The 19,979-nt window shown below is 39.4% G+C and overlaps 1 protein-coding gene across 1 annotated transcript; it reads left to right on the top strand.

Moving 5' to 3' along the window:
- The first annotated feature begins 3,201 nt into the window (after positions 1 to 3,201).
- On the top strand, positions 3,202 to 19,536 carry LOC124555955 (prostatic acid phosphatase-like). The gene is made up of 5 exons (XM_047130004.1): positions 3,202 to 3,233; positions 3,295 to 3,532; positions 5,718 to 5,841; positions 5,925 to 6,136; positions 19,384 to 19,536. Exons 1-5 carry the CDS (start codon positions 3,202 to 3,204, stop codon positions 19,534 to 19,536), a joined length of 759 nt encoding a protein of 252 aa, XP_046985960.1.
- Positions 19,537 to 19,979: the final 443 nt, after the last annotated feature.

The raw sequence follows: 19,979 nt of genomic DNA, 5'->3' as shown, positions 1-19,979 counted from the left end.
TGCACCCAGTTTCTGCTCCTATTTTGTCCACGTCACTTCTAATACTATATCTTGGATTCATAGCCAGACTGTTTCCTGCTTCCCCAACAAATTACCTTATCTTCTTTTTCAAAGTCACAGCATAGCTGACCTAAGTTTCCTGTCACCTGGCTGAGGCTAGTACTTGGTTTCACAAAACTTGCGACCTGGTACCCTGCACCTAATTTCTCTGGAAGCTGCTGGCCTACACCCCTCCCATGACTGCTACCTAAAAGCAGAATTCTTCTTTTCCTATTCTGATTTGTTGCCGACCTGTCATTTTTCTTTAAGCTAATATTCTGCTTCAGCCTACATTCAACTACATCTGGATGAGGCCCTTCCTCCACTACTTCAGATAGAAAGCCAAACTGGTTTACTAACTTAATTTCTATAGTTTTTTCAGCAGTTCCCCTTTTTCGCCTTTTGATTGCTACCTTTTCCCAGCACCCAATATCTTTTTTCCCCCCATAGCCTACAGCCTACATAATTCCAAATTCACATTTGATAATTCAGCCGTAAGGGTACAAATTTTTGCCTCCTGTTCAGCAATTTTTCTGTCCTTTCTATGTAACCTACGTTACCATGGAAGGGCCTCATTATATACCCTGTTTCCTCACTGCTACATTCGCCCCAATGAAACCATAACCTACAGTCTTGACAGAACACCCCCCCTCCCCCCCCCCCCCCCCCTTCTTCAGATTTCTAAGGCAACTGTCACATTAGTCACACATGGTTTGACAGAAAAATTTATACAAAATTTGCACAAAAGCAGAGAATAACTTGGCACAAGAGCACTGAAGTTCTGTAGCCTGTAGTAATACATAACTAAATGCTAATGTAAATGAACATTTAAACTTACTTTCGAAAGTATTAACTAACTACCTATACTCTATATGATCAACATGAATTAATTTAACTTTGAACTGCTCAGTCTAGTAAAAAAATAAATAAATACATAAAGATCTACACTCGCACAAAATTTATACCTAAAATGTAAACAAAATGAAAGACTATCAGTTTTTATGAAATATTTTATTTATGATCTAAATACGCTCAGAAAAGTGAAACATTCAATAGATAGCCTAGCAAAGAAGTAAATGCACTAGTCTAAAATGTAATATTAACTAAATTACCTCTTATTTCAATATTAATCACTTAAGTTATCAAGAGCTTCATGGACGTACATCTGCCAGAGATATTAGACCATCAGATATTAGCTCACCAGATGTTGCTTGGTGGTGATAATGTAATGGGCATGAGGGACATTGATGTGTGGGCAGATGATGTCCATTGTGATAAGCAAGAATCCAGGTCATAATAGAGTGAGGATTGGAGAAGTGATGAAGGAAGTGATTTGTGTCCTTGATATAGAAAATTAAGCTGTGCTCAGTGGATTGGACGTGTTGGGCAACGAGAGCAAAGCTTTCTTTTATGGGTGCACAGTAATTACCATGGAACAATCTAGGATTGTTAGATTTATGAATATTAGGAAGTACATAAAAAGTGACTGTGCATGGAGATATCTTAGATGAGGAGGGAGATGATCTCAGGTGGAGTTTCCGGAATCAGCTGAGGAATTTGAGTTGGTATTAGAGTTTATGATGAACTTCTAGGATGGGACAACTGTTGTTGAGCCTTTAGGTGAGAGCATCAGACAGTTGACCAATACCTTCTGTCAGATAATCAGTGTAGTTCTTCATGATAGTGGCGGAACCTTTGTCTGCATGGCTGATAACCAAATCAGAATCTCTTTTACAATTGTGAAACTGTTCTTTCCTCCACTAAGGGGTTTATGTTCTCAAGAAGAGACCTGGGAAATGAAGTTGAGACCAAGTTGGAGGTAAGGAATTCCTGGAAGGTAATCAGAGCTGGTTGGGTAAGATTGGAAGAAGGTAATGCTTGGACAGAGGTATTACAGAAAGGTAAGGTTCGGAGTTAGATTTCACTTGATTTTGGTCAGTGAGGTTGATGGAAGGAAAGTGTTTCCACTATACAGATCTTGCGAAGGGGTATAGATGTTTGACAAACCCAACATGACTGAATTTAGACCTTTGGAATAGGAAAAAACTTCTATGGAATCATTGTTAATAGTGGATAGGTTGACACCAGTGTTCTGGATTTATCTGGCTTGTAGATTTTTTGAAACATTTGGAGGGAGTTTTGATAGATCTGGTTGATGGAAGAAGTGAGTAAGATGAAGGGCTGCGTGTTACAATGGGTTGACAAGGGGGTTCACTGAATATGGAGTGGATATAGTTGAGCAATGGTGTTCCAAGGCAGGAATAAAATGACAAAAGATTGGAAAACTTGTGGAGATGTGTTTAGAGTAAGGTACCAGTAGTTGGAGACTGAGAAGTTCAGAATAATAGATGGGTGCAGATGATTTGATTGCATAATAAAAATATTGTATGGAGAGATGTAGTGAACACATCAGTTTTAATGTGATCATATTTTAAGGTGATAAACATTACACATGTGGTTGGAACCAATTAATCTCATGAGTTATTAAATTACAACCATGATCTCACTTCCATTGCACTATGGATAAAATTGCATGGAGTGCACATTGCAAAATAGTTTCTTCCACCCTGAGCCATCAGCATTTACTAGGAAGGATCAGAGGTACACAAGACAAAATACATACCAGCACCGTAAGCAGGTACATAGAACAAAGACTTGAGGAACTAAGAAGAAATGCTGGAGCATTTTCTAAATGGGCAATTTAAATATGATTTATGGAGTCAGCCACCGTGAAGTTCTTGCTGATTGGTTAACCCTTTGACTGCTATTGACAAGTTAACTTGTTATGCCCCGCTGCTCCCCAGGTGCTATTGATGAGTTTAAGTGTGGCCTCTGGGTTCTCATTCAGCACAGTTGATGGCTTAACTTGTGCATCCATGCTGATCCCTGAGTGCTAATCACAAGTATAGATATCCAACAACTCTGGTACCAGTGTGCTGTTGGTAAGTTTAAATGTACAGCAGATTTTCTGCTCCACACCTCATTAGCTTTTTACAGTTCTGGTCACTGAGTTCTCTTCCAGTAATTTGTCTGTTGTGATCTCATTTTTCTGCATTTAGTTTCATTTCGTGTTTTAATATTCATCAGGATTTGGTAAAAAAGGCTTTTGTCATCATCTGTTCTACAAAGAAAATGAGAAAGGTTTCATAGTTTCACTGAGGAATGACGGTGGAGATGAATTATTCAATGTTGATGTAAGTGATAACTACTACTCATATTCTGAAAGCAACAGTCCTAAGCTATCAATGTTAACAGGTGTAAACCACAGTCCTATGCTTCAACAAGAGATGTAATTGATAGTTCATGTGAATTCAAAGACTCTGAAAGTGATAGTGAAATGCTTAGAAAGAAATTACAGTTTAGTCACAAATTTGACAGGGAAGAAAATGATTTTCATCCAGTTAATCACAGTTTTGATGATTCACCATGTGGACACAAGTGTCAACCAGGAAATGATCCAAGCACTCTGATAGACTTCTTGTTATTCTTCACAGTAGATATGATGACATGTATGGTGACGAGGCAGTCAGTTTTATTTATTCAAGGAAACTGCTTTAGAATCACTGCATTCATAATTATCAAAGGGGATAGATACAGGATGTGAAGAAATGTATTGTTTCATATCTGTTTATTTTCTCATGCTTCCCACAAAGCAGCTAAAAATTAGCAGATATTAATCCAGAGAAGTTTTTATGAGCAATCCAGTTTTCAGTGAAGTTATGTACAGACAACAGTTTCTTTTACTTTTTAGAATGCTAGATTTCAGTGACACCTCTGCCATTTTAAAATTGGGAACAGTATTGGTAATGTTTGTACAGTAAGCCTGTTGTTGTTCAAAGAGTGTTTATATCTTTCAAACAATTTATTCCATCAAAATGGAATACAGTTGATCTAAACAAAATGTATGTGGTGTGACTGTCAGACTGGCTATGTCAAGTGGCAACATTTATGGAACATGCACACACCCTTTACAGTAGCAATATATATTAAAGCCACACTTGTTTTCCTGGCTTTGCAACCATGGAACAAAAACATGTGGTACTGTTCACAGTAACAGGCACAATAAGCAAAACTTCAGAAAAAACTGAAATGAGGAGATACTGGATGTCAACTAATATGGTGCTTTCCAATAAGTGGTGCAAGGAAAGGGAAGTGTGGATACTAACCACATGTAACACTATAGAAATGCTAGAGACAGGAAAAAATTGACAGCAATACTGGAGAAAAATTAAGAAAATGCAATGAACTGTAGAATGTAACTTGAATATGATAGAAATGGATTGTTTTGATATGCTGTGAAGCTATGTTGGCTCAATATGAAAAACAATGAAATGATATAGAAAGTTCCTTTATGAAACTTCCTGGCAGATTAAAACTGTGTGCCCGACCGAGACTCGAACTCGGGACCTTCCCGAGTTCGAGTCTCGGTCGGGCACACAGTTTTAATCTGCCAGGAAGTTTCACATCAGCGCACACTCTGCTGCAGAGTGAAAATCTCATTCTGGAAGTTCCTTTATGTTTTTATCAACATGGGCATTATATATGCTCATGTTCTACACAGGTTAGTGACAGGTCAAAAAAAGTGAGTAGCAGAGTTTCATTTCTTCCTGGATAGGGGACTCCAGAAAAATCAGTAAAGGAAGGTGCTGTGATGCTAATCCTGTATGTCTTGTGGGGAGCCATTTCATTTAACTTTCATGGACTTCTGTAAGGTTGTACAGCAAATGGCTTACTTGACAGCACAAGGTAATAAAAGAGATTGCCAAGAGCTGGCTATAGGGCTCAATGATGTAGACAGATTTTCTAGATCTTGATAACTGAGACACTGCTAGAATTGTATGATGGCACTGATTAAGCAGATTGAATTCTGGCTTATGCTGATGATAGCTTGAAAGTGGTCTCTGGGGCTGTAAACAGAAGCTTAAAGAAAATTAAACCCTGCACATACAAAGAAGCAGTGTTGCTGCAGGGATATGACATTACCAATGACTGCAGATAAAACTACATATACATTGCCTAAGGGGCAAAATTTCCTTAAACTGGAATCCAACTTGTAAACTAGACTACAGTTGAAGTATACATAACACTGTTTACAGGTGTTCAGGAGTATTCTTTGATGATAGAAGAAACTTATCAGCACACATAGATATATTCTCTCAAAAGTTGGCTAAAATTGTGCATGAAACTGCCAATGTCAACACTGCTAGTTATAACTAACTTCAAGTGACTGGATGTTGAAAAATCATACCAAAATACAGTCCTGTTTGTCAATGTGGGCTTTGCAGTAACTGCTTAGACTCGCAGGCTTCATCCGATATGCTACAAAGCTACCCTATAATGCACACTGTGAGAAGTTCTCCTGTGAATAGCGCAAGTCTTCTGTACTTCACCACCAGAGATTCCCATCATTAATTTGGGAACATGGCTATTGGTCACTCAATTCCTCAACTATACTGTAGATGTTGTCTATACTCCTTCCGTTATTTGAAACCTGAATAATTTTTCGCTCTTAAATTTCCACTAGCTAGTGATTAACTACTTTTAAATTACCACTCATAGCCACTTCTATGACTTTCTAAGAATAATATTATATGGCACTGATAGCACACTGTTTTTTGTGGCATTCTCCCAGGATGAAATGCTTAGTGTGTTGCTTGTCAGTTTTTTAACTTTTACAGGAAAAACGTAAACTGCAGCTTCCTGCTTGGACTGCTGATTATTATCCAGATAAATTAAGGACACTGGCTGCCAGAAGTTTGGCTTTGTTTTCTGAAAGTCAGACGATGAAACGTCTTAATGGAGGTTTGTCTTTTGCTTCTCTGACTTATGTTAGCAGCTGTGCAATAATTCTGTAAGATATTCTAAAATAATTTTAAATTTTTCAGGTCCTTTAGTGAAACACATTATAGAAAAAATCCAGTCACAAAGTAACACTTCAAGAACTGTGTCTCCAAAATTTCTCATGTTTTCTGCCCACGATGTTACCATTGTGAATGTTCTCCAAACTATGGGGTTCACAGAGCTATTAAAGCCACAGTATGGTGCAGCAGTTATCATTGAACTTCATTCAACAAATGACAGTGGTTATGAAGTTAAGGTATGTTGACATTGCATATAAAAAAGTAATTAGATGTCTTACATTTATGTTGACTGCACTGACATTCTGTATATTTATTCCTGTAATTAGTCATGCTAGGTACAAAATATGATAGATCGTGCTTTCATGAGCAGAAGATCATCAAGGTAGTTCTGCTCATATTGACTGTTTTATTCATGTTCAACAAAAGGTTGTTTCATTCAGCCAGTACAAGGGCCTTTCATTGCTTTTGTCTAGGTCATTTCTTTTCTGCCATTGTGAAGTGTTAGGTGAGGAGAAGACTGCATTATCAACAAATAACACAAGTACTGTTGATAGTAGGTTTCCAGGGAGATCAGTACTAACAAATGTAGAGTATTAAATGTAGCATTGAGCCTTGTGGTACTCCTGAGGTGATGGATAATTTATTTGAAGGAGTTGTTCTTCCATCAGGTGTTGTTATTTCCATCAGATGCCTTATATTTGACAGACAGGATTGGAGAAACTGATTGTAGACACATCTTGTACCATATATATCCAGTTATGTAAGAGCAGATATTAGTTTACTAGTTCAAAGGCTATTGTTGGATTCATAAAAAGACTAGAAGGGTAATGTTTTAGATTGACTCACACTGTTTCAGATTATTAAATGAAGAGAGAGCTTCAGTGTTTGAATTATTTTCTTATGAATGCCAAACTGATGTGCTGTTAATAAGGAGTTGCTTTCAAGGAAGACAACACATGCATTGTGGCCCATGTGTAACAGGCATATAAACTGCAGAAGATACATGCTCCACAAGATCTGGTGATTTTCAGAGAACCAAAAGCAGTCAGAGAACCAAATGCAGTCATAATAAATAAATGAATCTGTGTGATGACAGATCCCAGGACACTAACTTAAGGAACATTTGATTGTATCACACACAAATTTTATCTCATTACCAACCTCTTTTTATTATGTAGCTAGGTATATCACTGAGGCTAAATAAGAGGGAAATTTCATATTCCTAATAATTTGGAGAATGTCTTTCAAAGTTGTACTCGTTAAGGAATGAGATTTCTCAGATGTAGAGCATTTTAAGTGGAGATATTTTGCTGGTGGAGAGCAGCCTGCTGATAAAATATTATCTGTAATTTAAAAAAAATGTTTATGTACTGTATTACTTACATCTGATATCATTTTCTTGTTGACCATTGAAGTAGAAAGATTCTGGAGTTAATGATTGGTGCCAATATGTAAAGTCTTCTTTTACATGATTACTTGAAACTCTTAAATATTCTGATGCTGTGAAGTCTTCAATATGTCTTCTGTGGATGAAAATATATAATGATGTGGAACTTATTTGTGGTAGGCTAAACCTTAAAAAGAAACTCTGGTGGAAAAATCCAGATAAAATTTGGCCACCAGAGAAAAGGCAGCTAGGTATAATGAATTACTTCTACAATTATACAGAGTTCATGCAAAACAACTTATTCAGCAACTAGCTAAAGTTTATTGTAGGTTACTGAAGTAACAAATTGTTATAAGTGATTTAGAAAAGGCTCAAGTCATTTCTGTTGCCACTTTCGAGTGCCACTTTGCAATCAAAGTTAGTTTCCCAGCTCTGTCTGCATTCAAGATAAGTCAGCTGTTGGAAAAAACAGCCTTATGGATTGCAAAGATAAAATATTGTTGAGTTATTAAGAAGAGAAACAGTTCTTGACCACTCCATTTAGAGAAGTTATCAAGTTTCTGCTGTAATGCAAATGGAAATCTAAAAAATGGTGGAACATTTTGCCATGGTCGCTGCCCCTGCTAGTTAGGATCCAGTTTTCCAATAATGCAAAGTGTTTGTAGAACTGGATTGTTGGGACTTTTGTTCTACCAGTCATGAAGCTTACAATAATCCCTTCTGCATGTTGGAGCTTGAATTTGTTTTGTCTGCAGCTTCTGATATTACCTGGTCATGATAGTCTATTACAGTATGCTACAGGAGCTCATAGCAAGAGAATTAAAGATATGCCCCCCTCACCCTTTTAAAATGTATTTAGGTAATGCGATATTTCATGATTGGTGGAGCAATGTTTTTTCAATCCCGTATTAAAAACTTGGGAAGGACTACACATGCTCGAGTAGCTCTTAAAGTGTTGCCCTTACCACCTGCATAGGAAATACTAGGTGGTTACATTTAAACATAAGAGTTCTGAGTGATGCAGTGCAGGCCATATACATCGCAGGATGGTGACATCATCATAGGTATGTTCATTAATGAGCGCATTTGCGAAGTACGCTGAAAAAGATAATAGTTCCACTTTCTGCCACTAAGTGAAAATATGGTGCTGTAAGCAATCAGAATGCATGCGTAATGTTCCCTGTTTCAATGTCAGTATGCTGTTTGTCACTGGGCAATGCGTGTTGACTTCTTTTGTGAAGTGACTGTTGGTATAAAGGGTTAAGTTTTGCATACGAAATGTAAAGACTGTTGAGAAGAAAGATCATGCACTGCTGGTAAAGTTGTTTTATCAGAATGCCAGCAATAGCAGCACTGCATTGTGGGAATATCATCAACAGAAACAACTGCAAAGAAGCCTGATGTTAATAAATGGGCTATAAAATATAATAAAGAAATTTGAAGAAACAGATGTGTAAGGTGGTGCAGGAGGGAGAGGGAGGCAACTCATTCCCACAGCAGTTGTTGATGAAGTTGTTGTAGCTATAGCCTGCCATGCAGCACGTGCTTCAGATTCTGCAACCAGTGCTCAGGCTGTGTCATGGGAATTCTCTCTGTCCTGGGAAACAGTTAAGAAGATTTTGTGATGCATTTTACACTAGTGCCCGTACAGTATTCAGAATGTGCATCAAATGAAGCCTCAAGAAAGGCTACAACTCCATGACTTTGTCTATCATTTTTTGGCACAGATGGAACTGGGTGACACATGGCCATGGAATATCCTTAAGGTGGACAAAGCACATTTTACTCTGCACAGTGTTGTGTATGTCCAGAATTGTCACATATGGGGTTGTGCAGGAACATCCATTACACATGACTTATGTGACTGAGTGATGGGATTTTATAAGCTCCTTCATTCTCTGTCTGTTTTTCTTTGAGGATGACACCTCACAGGCCTATAAGGTGTACACTGGCATCTGCTTAATATAAGGACCTCCTTGTGCGACATGTGATTCCAACTTTGCAAAAATGCAACTGTGTCCACACCACTATTTTCATCCAAGATTGGGCAACATCACATGTTACTTGCCTGGTGAAAGATTTGTTTTGAATAACCTTCAGTAATGACCACATCATCTCTAGGCAAATTTTATGTTCTGTACATAGAGTATGCTAGGTTCTTTTTTGTTTTGGAGTAATGTAAACAGGTAATGTTCAGTGTTTAAGTGTTAATACAATCAAATGTCCTTAAGTGGTAAATGAATGTTTTGTTACATTTCCTCTCAACCTGTTACCTAATAATAGTACTGTGTCATGCCTAATTCAATTCCTCAAGCAGAAGTGGATGACTTAAACATCTGAATTGAAACCATCATACAACAGAAGCAGTACGCATCTGGACATGGGTTCCTCTTCAAATTACTCTTTATTGAGTCCCCTATACAAGTTGTAGAACTTTGAAATGGGGATTTCTGAACTCCCTGTATGAGGTTTGTGGAGCACATTTGATTTTAAACTTCATGGCTGCTACATCATATGGACCTGAGAGTAAGGTTCTTGAAAGCTCTGGATGTTTTAAAATGTGTGTCGTAGTATGTCATAGGTAGCAGCCTGTGTATCCTAGTTCGACAGAGTCTTCGTGTAATACCAACTTGGGTTGGGATGATAGGTTTAAAATAATTCATGTGCAGTGTACTGTGAGGAATTAATTTAGTCATTGGGGTGTTTTCAATGAGCCCTATTCCCAGTCTGTGTTTGGACTGGTGAGGCCCCACGTATATCAGCCCGCAAACGTAACAACCATTTCATAATCTGTAAGCAACAGTGCCTTTTGAATCCAAATAAAACTTCTGTTTTAGAGGCGGATGTGAAGAATGAATAAAGACTGAGAGGGTGCCTCTTTGGCTTCTTGGGTTTGAAACAATTTAAAAATAAATGAGCTTTGTACATATATTTAAGGCTTTATTCGGTAAAATTTTAAACAAGTATTTACCTCAACTTTATTGTGGTGTATAAACAATGATGAGCCAAAGCATTTTCACCATTGCCACCATGAGACTGAATACTACCTGTTGGTGGTGCAAGCAAGTGATGTGGCAAAGAAAGTATATAAATGAAGCAGAGACAATTACGGAATCATTCTTGAAATGATATGGGCAACAAATGGGGAAACCCACTGACACATAAATGACTTTAACAAAGTGTACATTGTTACAGGCTGGCACCAAAGAATGAGAATCAGAGAAACAGCAGAGCTCATTGGCTATTCTCATGCTACACTTGTGAGCATCTATGGAAAATGAATGAAGGATAGTGAAATCATCAATAGGCAACAAAGTGTTGGATGTCTATGCATCATTATAGGACATGGATGTTGAAGGATTGCCCACTCTATGCCAGATAGATAGTCATCTGTGGTAGATCTGATGACAAAGTACACTCCTGGAAATGGAAAAAAGAACACATTGACACCGGTGTGTCAGACCCACCATACTTGCTCCGGACACTGCGAGAGGGCTGTACAAGCAATGATCACACGCACGGCACAGCGGACACACCAGGAACCGTGGTGTTGGACGTCGAATGGCGCTAGCTGCGCAGCATTTGTGCACCGCCGCCGTCAGTGTCAGCCAGTTTGCCGTGGCATACGGAGCTCCATCGCAGTCTTTAACACTGGTAGCATGCCGCGGCAGCGTGGACGTGAACCGTATGTGCAGTTGACGGACTTTGAGCGAGGGCGTATAGTGGGCATGCGGGAGGCCGGGTGGACGTACCGCCGAATTGCTCAACACGTGGGCCGTGAGGTCTCCACAGTACATCGATGTTGTCACCAGTGGTCGGCGGAAGGTGCATGTGCCCGTCGACCTGGGACCGGACCACAGCGACGCACGGATGCACGCCAAGACCGTAGGATCCTACGCAGTGCCGTAGGGGACCGCACCGCCACTTCCCAGCAAATAAGGGACACTGTTGCTCCTGGGGTATCGGCGAGGACCATTCGCAACCGTCTCCATGAAGCTGGGCTACGGTCCCGCACACCGTTAGGCCGTCTTCCGCTCACGCCCCAACATCGCGCAGCCCGCCTCCAGTGGTGTCGCGACAGGCATGAATGGAGGGACGAATGGAGACGTGTCATCTTCAGTGATGAGAGTCGCTTCTGCCTTGGTGCCAATGATGGTCGTATGCGTGTTTGGCGCCGTGCAGGTGAGCGCCACAATCAGGACTGCATACGACCGAGGCACACAGGGCCAACACCCGGCATCATGGTGTGGGGAGCGATCTCCTACACTGGCCGTACACCACTGGTGATCGTCGAGGGGACACTGAATAGTGCACGGTACATCCAAACCGTCATCGAACCCATCGTTCTACCATTCCTAGACCGGCAAGGGAACTTGCTGTTCCAACAGGACCATGCACGTCCGCATGTATCCCGTGCCACCCAACGTGCTCTAGAAGGTGTAAGTCAACTACCCTGGCCAGCAAGATCTCCGGATCTGTCCCCCATTGAGCATGTTTGGGACTGGATGAAGCATCGTCTCACGCGGTCTGCACGTCCAGCACGAACGCTGGTCCAACTGAGGCGCCAGGTGGAAATGGCATGGCAAGCCGTTCCACAGGACTACATCCAGCATCTCTACGATTGTCTCCATGGGAGAATAGCAGCCTGCATTGCTGCGAAAGGTGGATATACATTGTACTAGTGCCGACATTGTGCATGCTCTGTTGCCTGTGTCTATGTGCCTGTGGTTCTGTCAGTGTGATCATGTGATGTATCTGACCCCAGGAATGTGTCAATAAAATTTCCCCTTCCTGGGACAATGAATTCACGGTGTTCTTATTTCAGTTTCCAGGAGTGTACAATGCTGATGCAGGCACAAGTGTTTCAGAGCACACCATTCAACGTGGGGCTCTGCAGCAGACATTGCCTATATGTTCCCTTGATGATCTGATAGCATTGTCAAATATGCTTGCAGTTGGCATGGCATCATCAAGATTGGACTCTGGATCAGAGTCATGCTAAGGTGATACTGAACCCCTGGTAGGACTGCCAAAGTTGTGATACCCCACTCCATTCCGCTGACCCCCCACCCCCAACCCCACCCTCCCCCTTGCCTGCATGCCAACCTCTTCTGCCATGAAACTATTTTCCTGTAGTTTTTCCTACACAGATTTAGCAAATTTTATACTCTTGTAAGTATAGTTTAATGAAAATGGAACATTACTGAAAAAATTGCTTAAATTAACTTTATTGATAATAAAAAATATTACATACAGCAAATTAAAAGTATCAATGTTGTAAATAAATTAAACCTTGTATAAATTTTTTGAAAATCTGAAAGTAAAAAAATCTAAATTTTATTATTTATGACAATTATTGCACACTGTATTAAGTATGATATATAATACATTTTATTTGTTTCTCATACACTACAAGGGGCCTCCAACAAGTAATGCAACCCATTTTTGTCCTCAGCCAACTTTGGTTGAAAAATTCAGAACTTGTTGTGGGACATCATGGAATATTCCTGCTTCAGTCCCTATAGTTTCAGGAAGTTCTGATAAGTTGCAGTGCTGTGCATAGCCTTCAAAATGGGACCTGTAAAAGAGGTGCATTCCAAGCAGAGAGCTGTCATTCAGTTTGTTTTGGTGGAAAACCAGAGCATCACAGATATTCATATGCACTTGATGAATGTCTGTGGAGACCTGGCAGTGAACAAAAGCATGGTGAGTCATTGGGCAAGGCATTGTTATCATTGCAGCAAGGTTGTGCAAACCTGTCTGATCTCCCACGTGATGGCTGGCTGCGCACAGCTGTGACTTATGCAATACTGGAACATGAGGACACTCTCATGAGGTAATCGGTGGATCACAATCCAACACCTTGCTGCACAACTGGATGTCTTTGTTGGTAGTGGTGACACACTTGTCCACCAGCTGGAGTACTCAAAGGTGTGTACCCACTGGGTTTCTCGCCACCTAACAGAACACCATAAAGAGCAATGAAAGACCATGTGTACAGAATTGCTTGTGTATTACAAGGTTTGATCATGACAACTTTTTGTCGAACATCGTCACAGGTGCTGAAACATGGGTTCATCACTTCGAACCAGAAACAAGAGTGATGTCCTCGCTCATGTTGCAACAATTAACTCAGAATTGTGTTGTTACCCTCAGGAAATTGAAGAAGTGACTTAGTGTGTTCATTGCCACAAAAATGGAAACAAACTTCTCTTTCTCCATGATAACCAATGCCTCACGCAAGATACAGCTCACAAAATTTCATTGGACTGTTCTTCTTTATCCACCATACAGCTTGGGGATCTTGTACCTTCCATCGGTTTGGCCTAATGAAGGATGCACTCCACAGGAAGCAGTATGCGGATGATGGGGAGGTTATTACCGCAGCAAGACGTTGGCTCTGATGTCAACCATTAGAGTTGTCCCATTTGGGCATACGGGGCCTCCCAGTAAGGTGGCATAAGGCCATCACATTGAACAGAGATTAAGTTGAAAAATAGAATTCTGTAGCCAAAAGAGTGGGGAATAATATGGTATACTTCAATCTGTTTTCAGAAAAAAAAAATGTTGCACTACTTATTGAACACCCCTATTTTAGTAGTGCTTAAATTACTAATCAGAAATAAAATAAAAAGCGTTACAATTTTAATTTGCAATTTCATCATTTGAGTGAAACAAGTTCATTGATTATGTTATAAAAGTCACATTTAGCAGCTGTGTTCTGTTGACAAAATATCTAAATTTTACAGTCAGTTTTCACCATAATTGACCTTAAGTAGCTTCTCTTATTATCTAAAATTGTGTGCTCCAATCACTGGTGTTGTCCTTAAATATCCTTAGAGCTACTGTGATGACTGGATAAGGATTCCTTGACCCATCCTTTACAAATATCCAAAAGGGGGCCATATCACTGCTTTTCACCTGTTCTTTCAGCTGGAACCTGAAAGCAGCTATTTTGTTAACTAGCTTGTCTGTGCCAATATTGCCATGAGATGTTGTGCATACAGTCCAGTCTAGAGGTTAGCATGTGTGCTGCGGGCCACTAGTTCAAATTCAACCACCAGCAATTTTTATTTGTCAGCAAATTCAGCTGTACAGTTTTCAGGATAAGATACAGAGGTTTCATTTACAGTGTTTTTTGACAGGTAAGTAAGATGAAGGAGTGTGATATATGTAAGCTCTACGTTACATTTCATGTATTATTGTGTTATATACTTTAGCTGAAACAGCCTTTGGTCAGAAGCATGTATTTGCTTTGAGGAACTACATCACCGCAGCAAAAAATCCATTGATGCAGCTGTGTCAGCCAAGCACTCTTTTGCCAAATAATTCATGTTAATGGTAGACATCTGTTCAGTGGTACTCATTTCTTTATGATAATACTGGGACAAAATGACACTGTAACAGCAGCATACATTTATAATCATTGCCAGAGTGAAAGGCTTCTTCTTGCAGGCAGAAGATAACAAAATGAGGGGTAGCAGAACTAGCTTAGCTCTCCTTGGTAGTTTTTGAACTGTCTTTTTTTCAATGGACTTTTTTACTCTCCCTCTGTGTTTGCACCCTTGGCAGGTGCCTATTTTTCCAAGTCCTCATTACTGTTCTGTTGTGGACCAAAGGAAACATGTCACTTCGTCAGATGAATCAAATTTGTGGTTACACCAAGTTGATGGTCATGTCAGCATATGCCATCACCCAGGTGGAAGGATGCTCAAAGCATGCACTGCACCCTTGGTGTAGGTCAGTGGAGGCAGTGATACGATATGGGGGACATTCACCTTGATTTTTGTGGTACCTGGGGTAGTAATTGAAAGCACCATGACAGTTGTAGACTACGTGACCATTATTGTGGACCACCTGCAGCTCTCTACACTAGATGTCATCCCCAATGGCAATGGCATCTTCCAGCAGGATAACTGCCCATTTCATATGCCACACTCATGCTACAGTGGTTTGAGGAGCATGATATTGAGCTCAGGCTGATGCCTTGACCACCAAATTTGCCTGGTGTGAATCTGATGGAACACAGCTGGGGTGTTATCCAATGTCAGTTCCTTGCTCACACACCATCAGTCTGTTACTTGTGGGCACATTTCTCTGGGAAAGTAATAAGGACTTGGTGACACCATGCCATGAAGAAAAGCTGTTGTATTGTGTTCCAAAAAGGGCCAACATGTTATTATGTAACTAGCCATAATGTTATAGCTCATCAGCGAATTGTAGAACTATATTCAGCCCTGAAGACACTGGAACAGATGAAATGTCATTGAAGTAGAAAGTTTTTCACCTGTTCAGATTTCCTTGTTGTCCCATATGACAGATGCCCATGTCAGGGAAAGTGATCCGAAATATAGAGTTAAAACATTAGGATAAACATGTATCATTTTACAACACCTGATAAAAAAAAGTGAAGCACCTGGAAGTCATGGTCATGGTCAGATGTCATTGTAACTTCATACATGTACACACCATCAGTGGGTATGTAAATGATTAGAGTTGTAATTATGTGTGACAGGTGGAACAGCCAATGGAATACATTTGTGTTGTTCATGTGTAGTGTTGTTACCAGGCCTGGTAGGTTTTATGAGGGGTGTGAACAACATCAATGTTGGCTGCTCACTGTGAAGGGCATGGACATATTTCATCATCTAATGAGACTGTGTTATCAGCAGCTTACAGAGTTTGAAAGGGGCCTCATTGTGGGTCCTCATTTGGCCAGCTGGGCAAATTGTGCAATATACAGATATTTGTGGGGCATATGGATGTGACAGTGTCCTGGTATTGGACCACACGAGAATGTGACAGCAGGCATATGCATCATCAAGATTCTTGTTGACAATATCTGACAACACAAGAGATGATCACTGTAATATCCACCAAGCTCTTCATAACCTCTTCACATTTGCACGTGCCATCCAGAAACAAGTAATTGACTCCCTGCAACATTGTGTCATCCCACACCATTGGTCATAGGCTAGCAGCAGCCAGAATAGGGAATTAACATCCCTGGCTGCACTTTGAGTGGTCTCATGACTGACAAGCATTGGAAGCATGGACTGCTGATGAATGGTGTCATTATGTTCAGTGTAGAATTGCAGTTCTGCACTACCCTGGATTTCCACCACTGACTTGTATGGAGGCAGCCTGGGAGACATCCTATTTGTCAACTGTTTTGGAGAGGCATAGGGCTGATTCTCCTGGATTCACAGTGTGGGGAGCCAATCTGGTGTGAATTTAAGGTTGTGATTGGAAGTGATTGAGGGAACTCTCACGGCACAATGGCATGTTATGGACATCATATGTCCTCAAGTTTTTCCTCTCATGCCATTTTTTAACAGAACAATGCTTGTCCTCACATGGTATGTGTCTTTATTAACTGATTGCATGGTATTGAGGTACTACTATGGTCAGAAATATCCTCAGATCTGTTCCCAATAGAACATGCGTGGGGCCAGCTCAGACGTCAACTTTGTCCTAGTGCCAGTGTCTGGGAAATCAAGGACCAATTACAAAAGATGTAAACCAGTTTACTTTAGGGTAGTATACAACAGCTTTATGACACCTTTCCCAGCTGAACCAGCACATGCTTACAGGCCAGAGGGGCTGAAATGTTAAACTGGTAAATGGGCTCTTTGTAAATTTGACTAATTTTGTAATCATCAAAGTAAAGTGACTTGTCCTTTCCTGACATGAAATCCTGTGAACTGTGGATGAATGGCAACAGGCAGATTCCATATTCCTAGATTTCCATAAAACATTTGACACAGTGCTATACTGCCAACTGTTAACGGAGGCACAAGCATATGAGATAGGTACACGATATGTGAGTGGTTTGAAGGTTTCTTAAGTAACATAGCCCAGTAAATTGTCCTCACCAGTGAGTGTTCATCAGAGACAAGGGTATCATCATGAGTGTCCCGTAAATGATCTGGTGAACATGGTAAGTAGCAGTCTGTGGCTTTTTGCTGATAGTACTATGGTGTTTGGGCAGGTGTTGTTATGAGTGACTGTAGAATGATACAAGGTGACTTAGACAAAATTTATATTTAATTTCGTAGTTGGTGTGATGAATGGCAGCTAGCTTTAAATGTAGAAAAATGTAAGTTAATGCAGATGAGTAAAGAAAACAAACCCATAACGTTTGGATACAATATTAGTAGTGTTCTGCTTGACACAGTCACCTCATTTAAATATCAGGGGATAACATTGCAAAGTAATATGAAATGGAATGAGCAGGCAAGGACTGTAGTAGGGAAGCTGAATGGTTGACTTGGGGTTATTGGGAGAATTTTACGGAAGTGCAGTTCATCTGTAGAGGAAACTGCATACAGGAAACTAGTGTGATTCATTGTTAAGTACTGTACAAGTGTTTGGGATCTGCACCATGTCAGATGAAAGAAAGACATTGAAGCAATTTAGAGGCAGGCTATTATATTTGTTACCAGTAGGTTCAAGCAACATGCAAGTAATGAGTGTTGAATCTCACTTCTGAGCAATTCTATTGCTGCCAATGCACATTTTGTGTAAGGACCTAGAAGATAAGATTAGAGAGATTAGGGCACATACAGAGACATATTGTTAGTCATGTTTTGCTCACTCTATTTACAAGTGAAACAGAAAAGGAAATAGCTGGTAGTGGTACAGGGTACCCTCCATCATGCACCATACAGTGGCTTCAGGAGTATGTGTGTGGATGTAGATGTAGATCCTCTCAGCACATTAAGTTTTATTTTGTCTTCTCCTCCCCTTCTGAGTGCTTCAATTTTTTTGTTAGGCAGTCTATTTGATACCAAGGTATGTGTATATATTACTTCATATGGGTATACTGTGAGAAAAGTAGCTATTTTGGATTCTACTCTTCCACTTACACAGCTCAGTAACTGTTTTATGTAACTTTACACAGAACAATATTAGTTGTGTACCTAATGACAATGTCAAAACCTGTTTAATACAAACATCAGAGTTAAGTTGAATTTACAGCTTCAGTCCAAATTCTCTTATAAATTATAGGAGTGGTAGATAAGGTAAAATTTATAAATGCAAAGCAAGCAGACCATCTCAACGATTAAATGTTTAAGTGTTTGCTATGAAATGGCTGTAGTCATATTATATAATTCTCCAGTTTTTTTGTGGGATCTTTTTCAGTGTAACTGTCATCAATAGCCATCATAATTCAGAAAAGTCCTCAGATGTCACAGACAGATTATGTATGCCAGTCAAGAACAAGGGTCTACCAAGCACTGATGCTTACAGGGCTCAATATTTAATGTTTTCCCACTCGGAATTTAATCTTATTCCTGTGTTTAATATCAGTTTCTCTGTGGAGAAGCCTTTGTGGAATCCAGACTGAGTTGTTAATAAAATTTTAAGAAATATGGTTCAACATTCCTTTGTAATAAGCTACCTTCTTAGAAATTTTAAGAACTTGGAAAGGGTGATGTCTGAGCTACAGTTTGAAGTAATATATTTTTACAGCTTTCACAAGCAGCTGCTATAGCTGTGTACCTCAGTCATTCATGAAACATACCTTGATGCATCAGAGTATTGTAAAGGTGACTCGATGAGGCACAATCAAGTTAGGACAACATTTTAGTATTTCACTTGTTATACTGTTATAATTGGAAGATTTGCTGTTTTTCAGTGACCTTATGATTTTTGTTATCTTTTTAATGGCTTATTTTCAAAAAAATGATGTCTGGATGTGGAGTATTCTTTCTTTGTCTAGTAATACTTCAGACTGTTTATGTTTTGGGTTTGGAAATTTTTGTGCTAATTGGTATAGTGAAGAAGTTTACGATACAGCTTGCATGGCACCTTTGAATCTTTATAATAAATGTGTGGACCCTGTTCAGTTCTATCTCATGTATCTTAAGTGAAAACAGAACTCAAAGTTTCTAGAAATGGATTAAAGGATGTTTGTTTTGTATGTCTGTTATTCTCATGGTTGCATTACTTCACTGGTGAGTGGATGGCTAACTTTCATCACATGTCACTATATTCAATCAAGATTTTCATTATAATAACAAAATATTTTACCAATCAAATATCACCTTATACACACAATGTATTATTAAATTAATGTTGACTTTGTTACAGGTATTGTATTTGAATAATGCTTCTGACAGTGAGCCACATGTTCTCAACACTCCTGGTTGCACAGACAAGTGTCATTTGCAGCAATTTGTAGATCTGATGAAACCTGTTTTACCAGATGACTGGACAGTGGAATGTCAGACGCTAGACAGCTAAATAACAGATTTTCAGCAAAGTGATTGTACACTTATATTAATAATAAAATATTTCATGCCATATATGTGATTACACTGCCTCATAAAATTGTACCATATTCAGTGTGTATCTGATAAATGTGAGATTGCATTTTGTCACTTTTTTTGTAAATAAATTTAAAATTGTTACATGTACATAATACATTTTTATTGAGAGAGAAGGAAATGTGGTCATCCTTATTTCATCACAAAGCTATCAGAATTATAAACTTATTTTCACATAATATACTTTAAAAGTTAAATCATAAACTTACATACTAGTGACTCACCAATGTTATACTAAAAGTCCAGTTTCAGTGTACTGTGTTCATGTACAGTTTAACTATAATATATCATTTAATTTCATAAGCTACATGGAAACTGATCACTATTTGAAATAATGTAGGTTTACATATTTTATTTCCT

This window comes from Schistocerca americana, chromosome X, assembly GCF_021461395.2.
Source record: "Schistocerca americana isolate TAMUIC-IGC-003095 chromosome X, iqSchAmer2.1, whole genome shotgun sequence".
NCBI classification, from domain to species: domain Eukaryota; kingdom Metazoa; phylum Arthropoda; class Insecta; order Orthoptera; family Acrididae; genus Schistocerca; species Schistocerca americana.
Note: the sequence above shows the minus strand (reverse complement) of the source record. Positions and strands in the feature narration are given on the sequence as shown.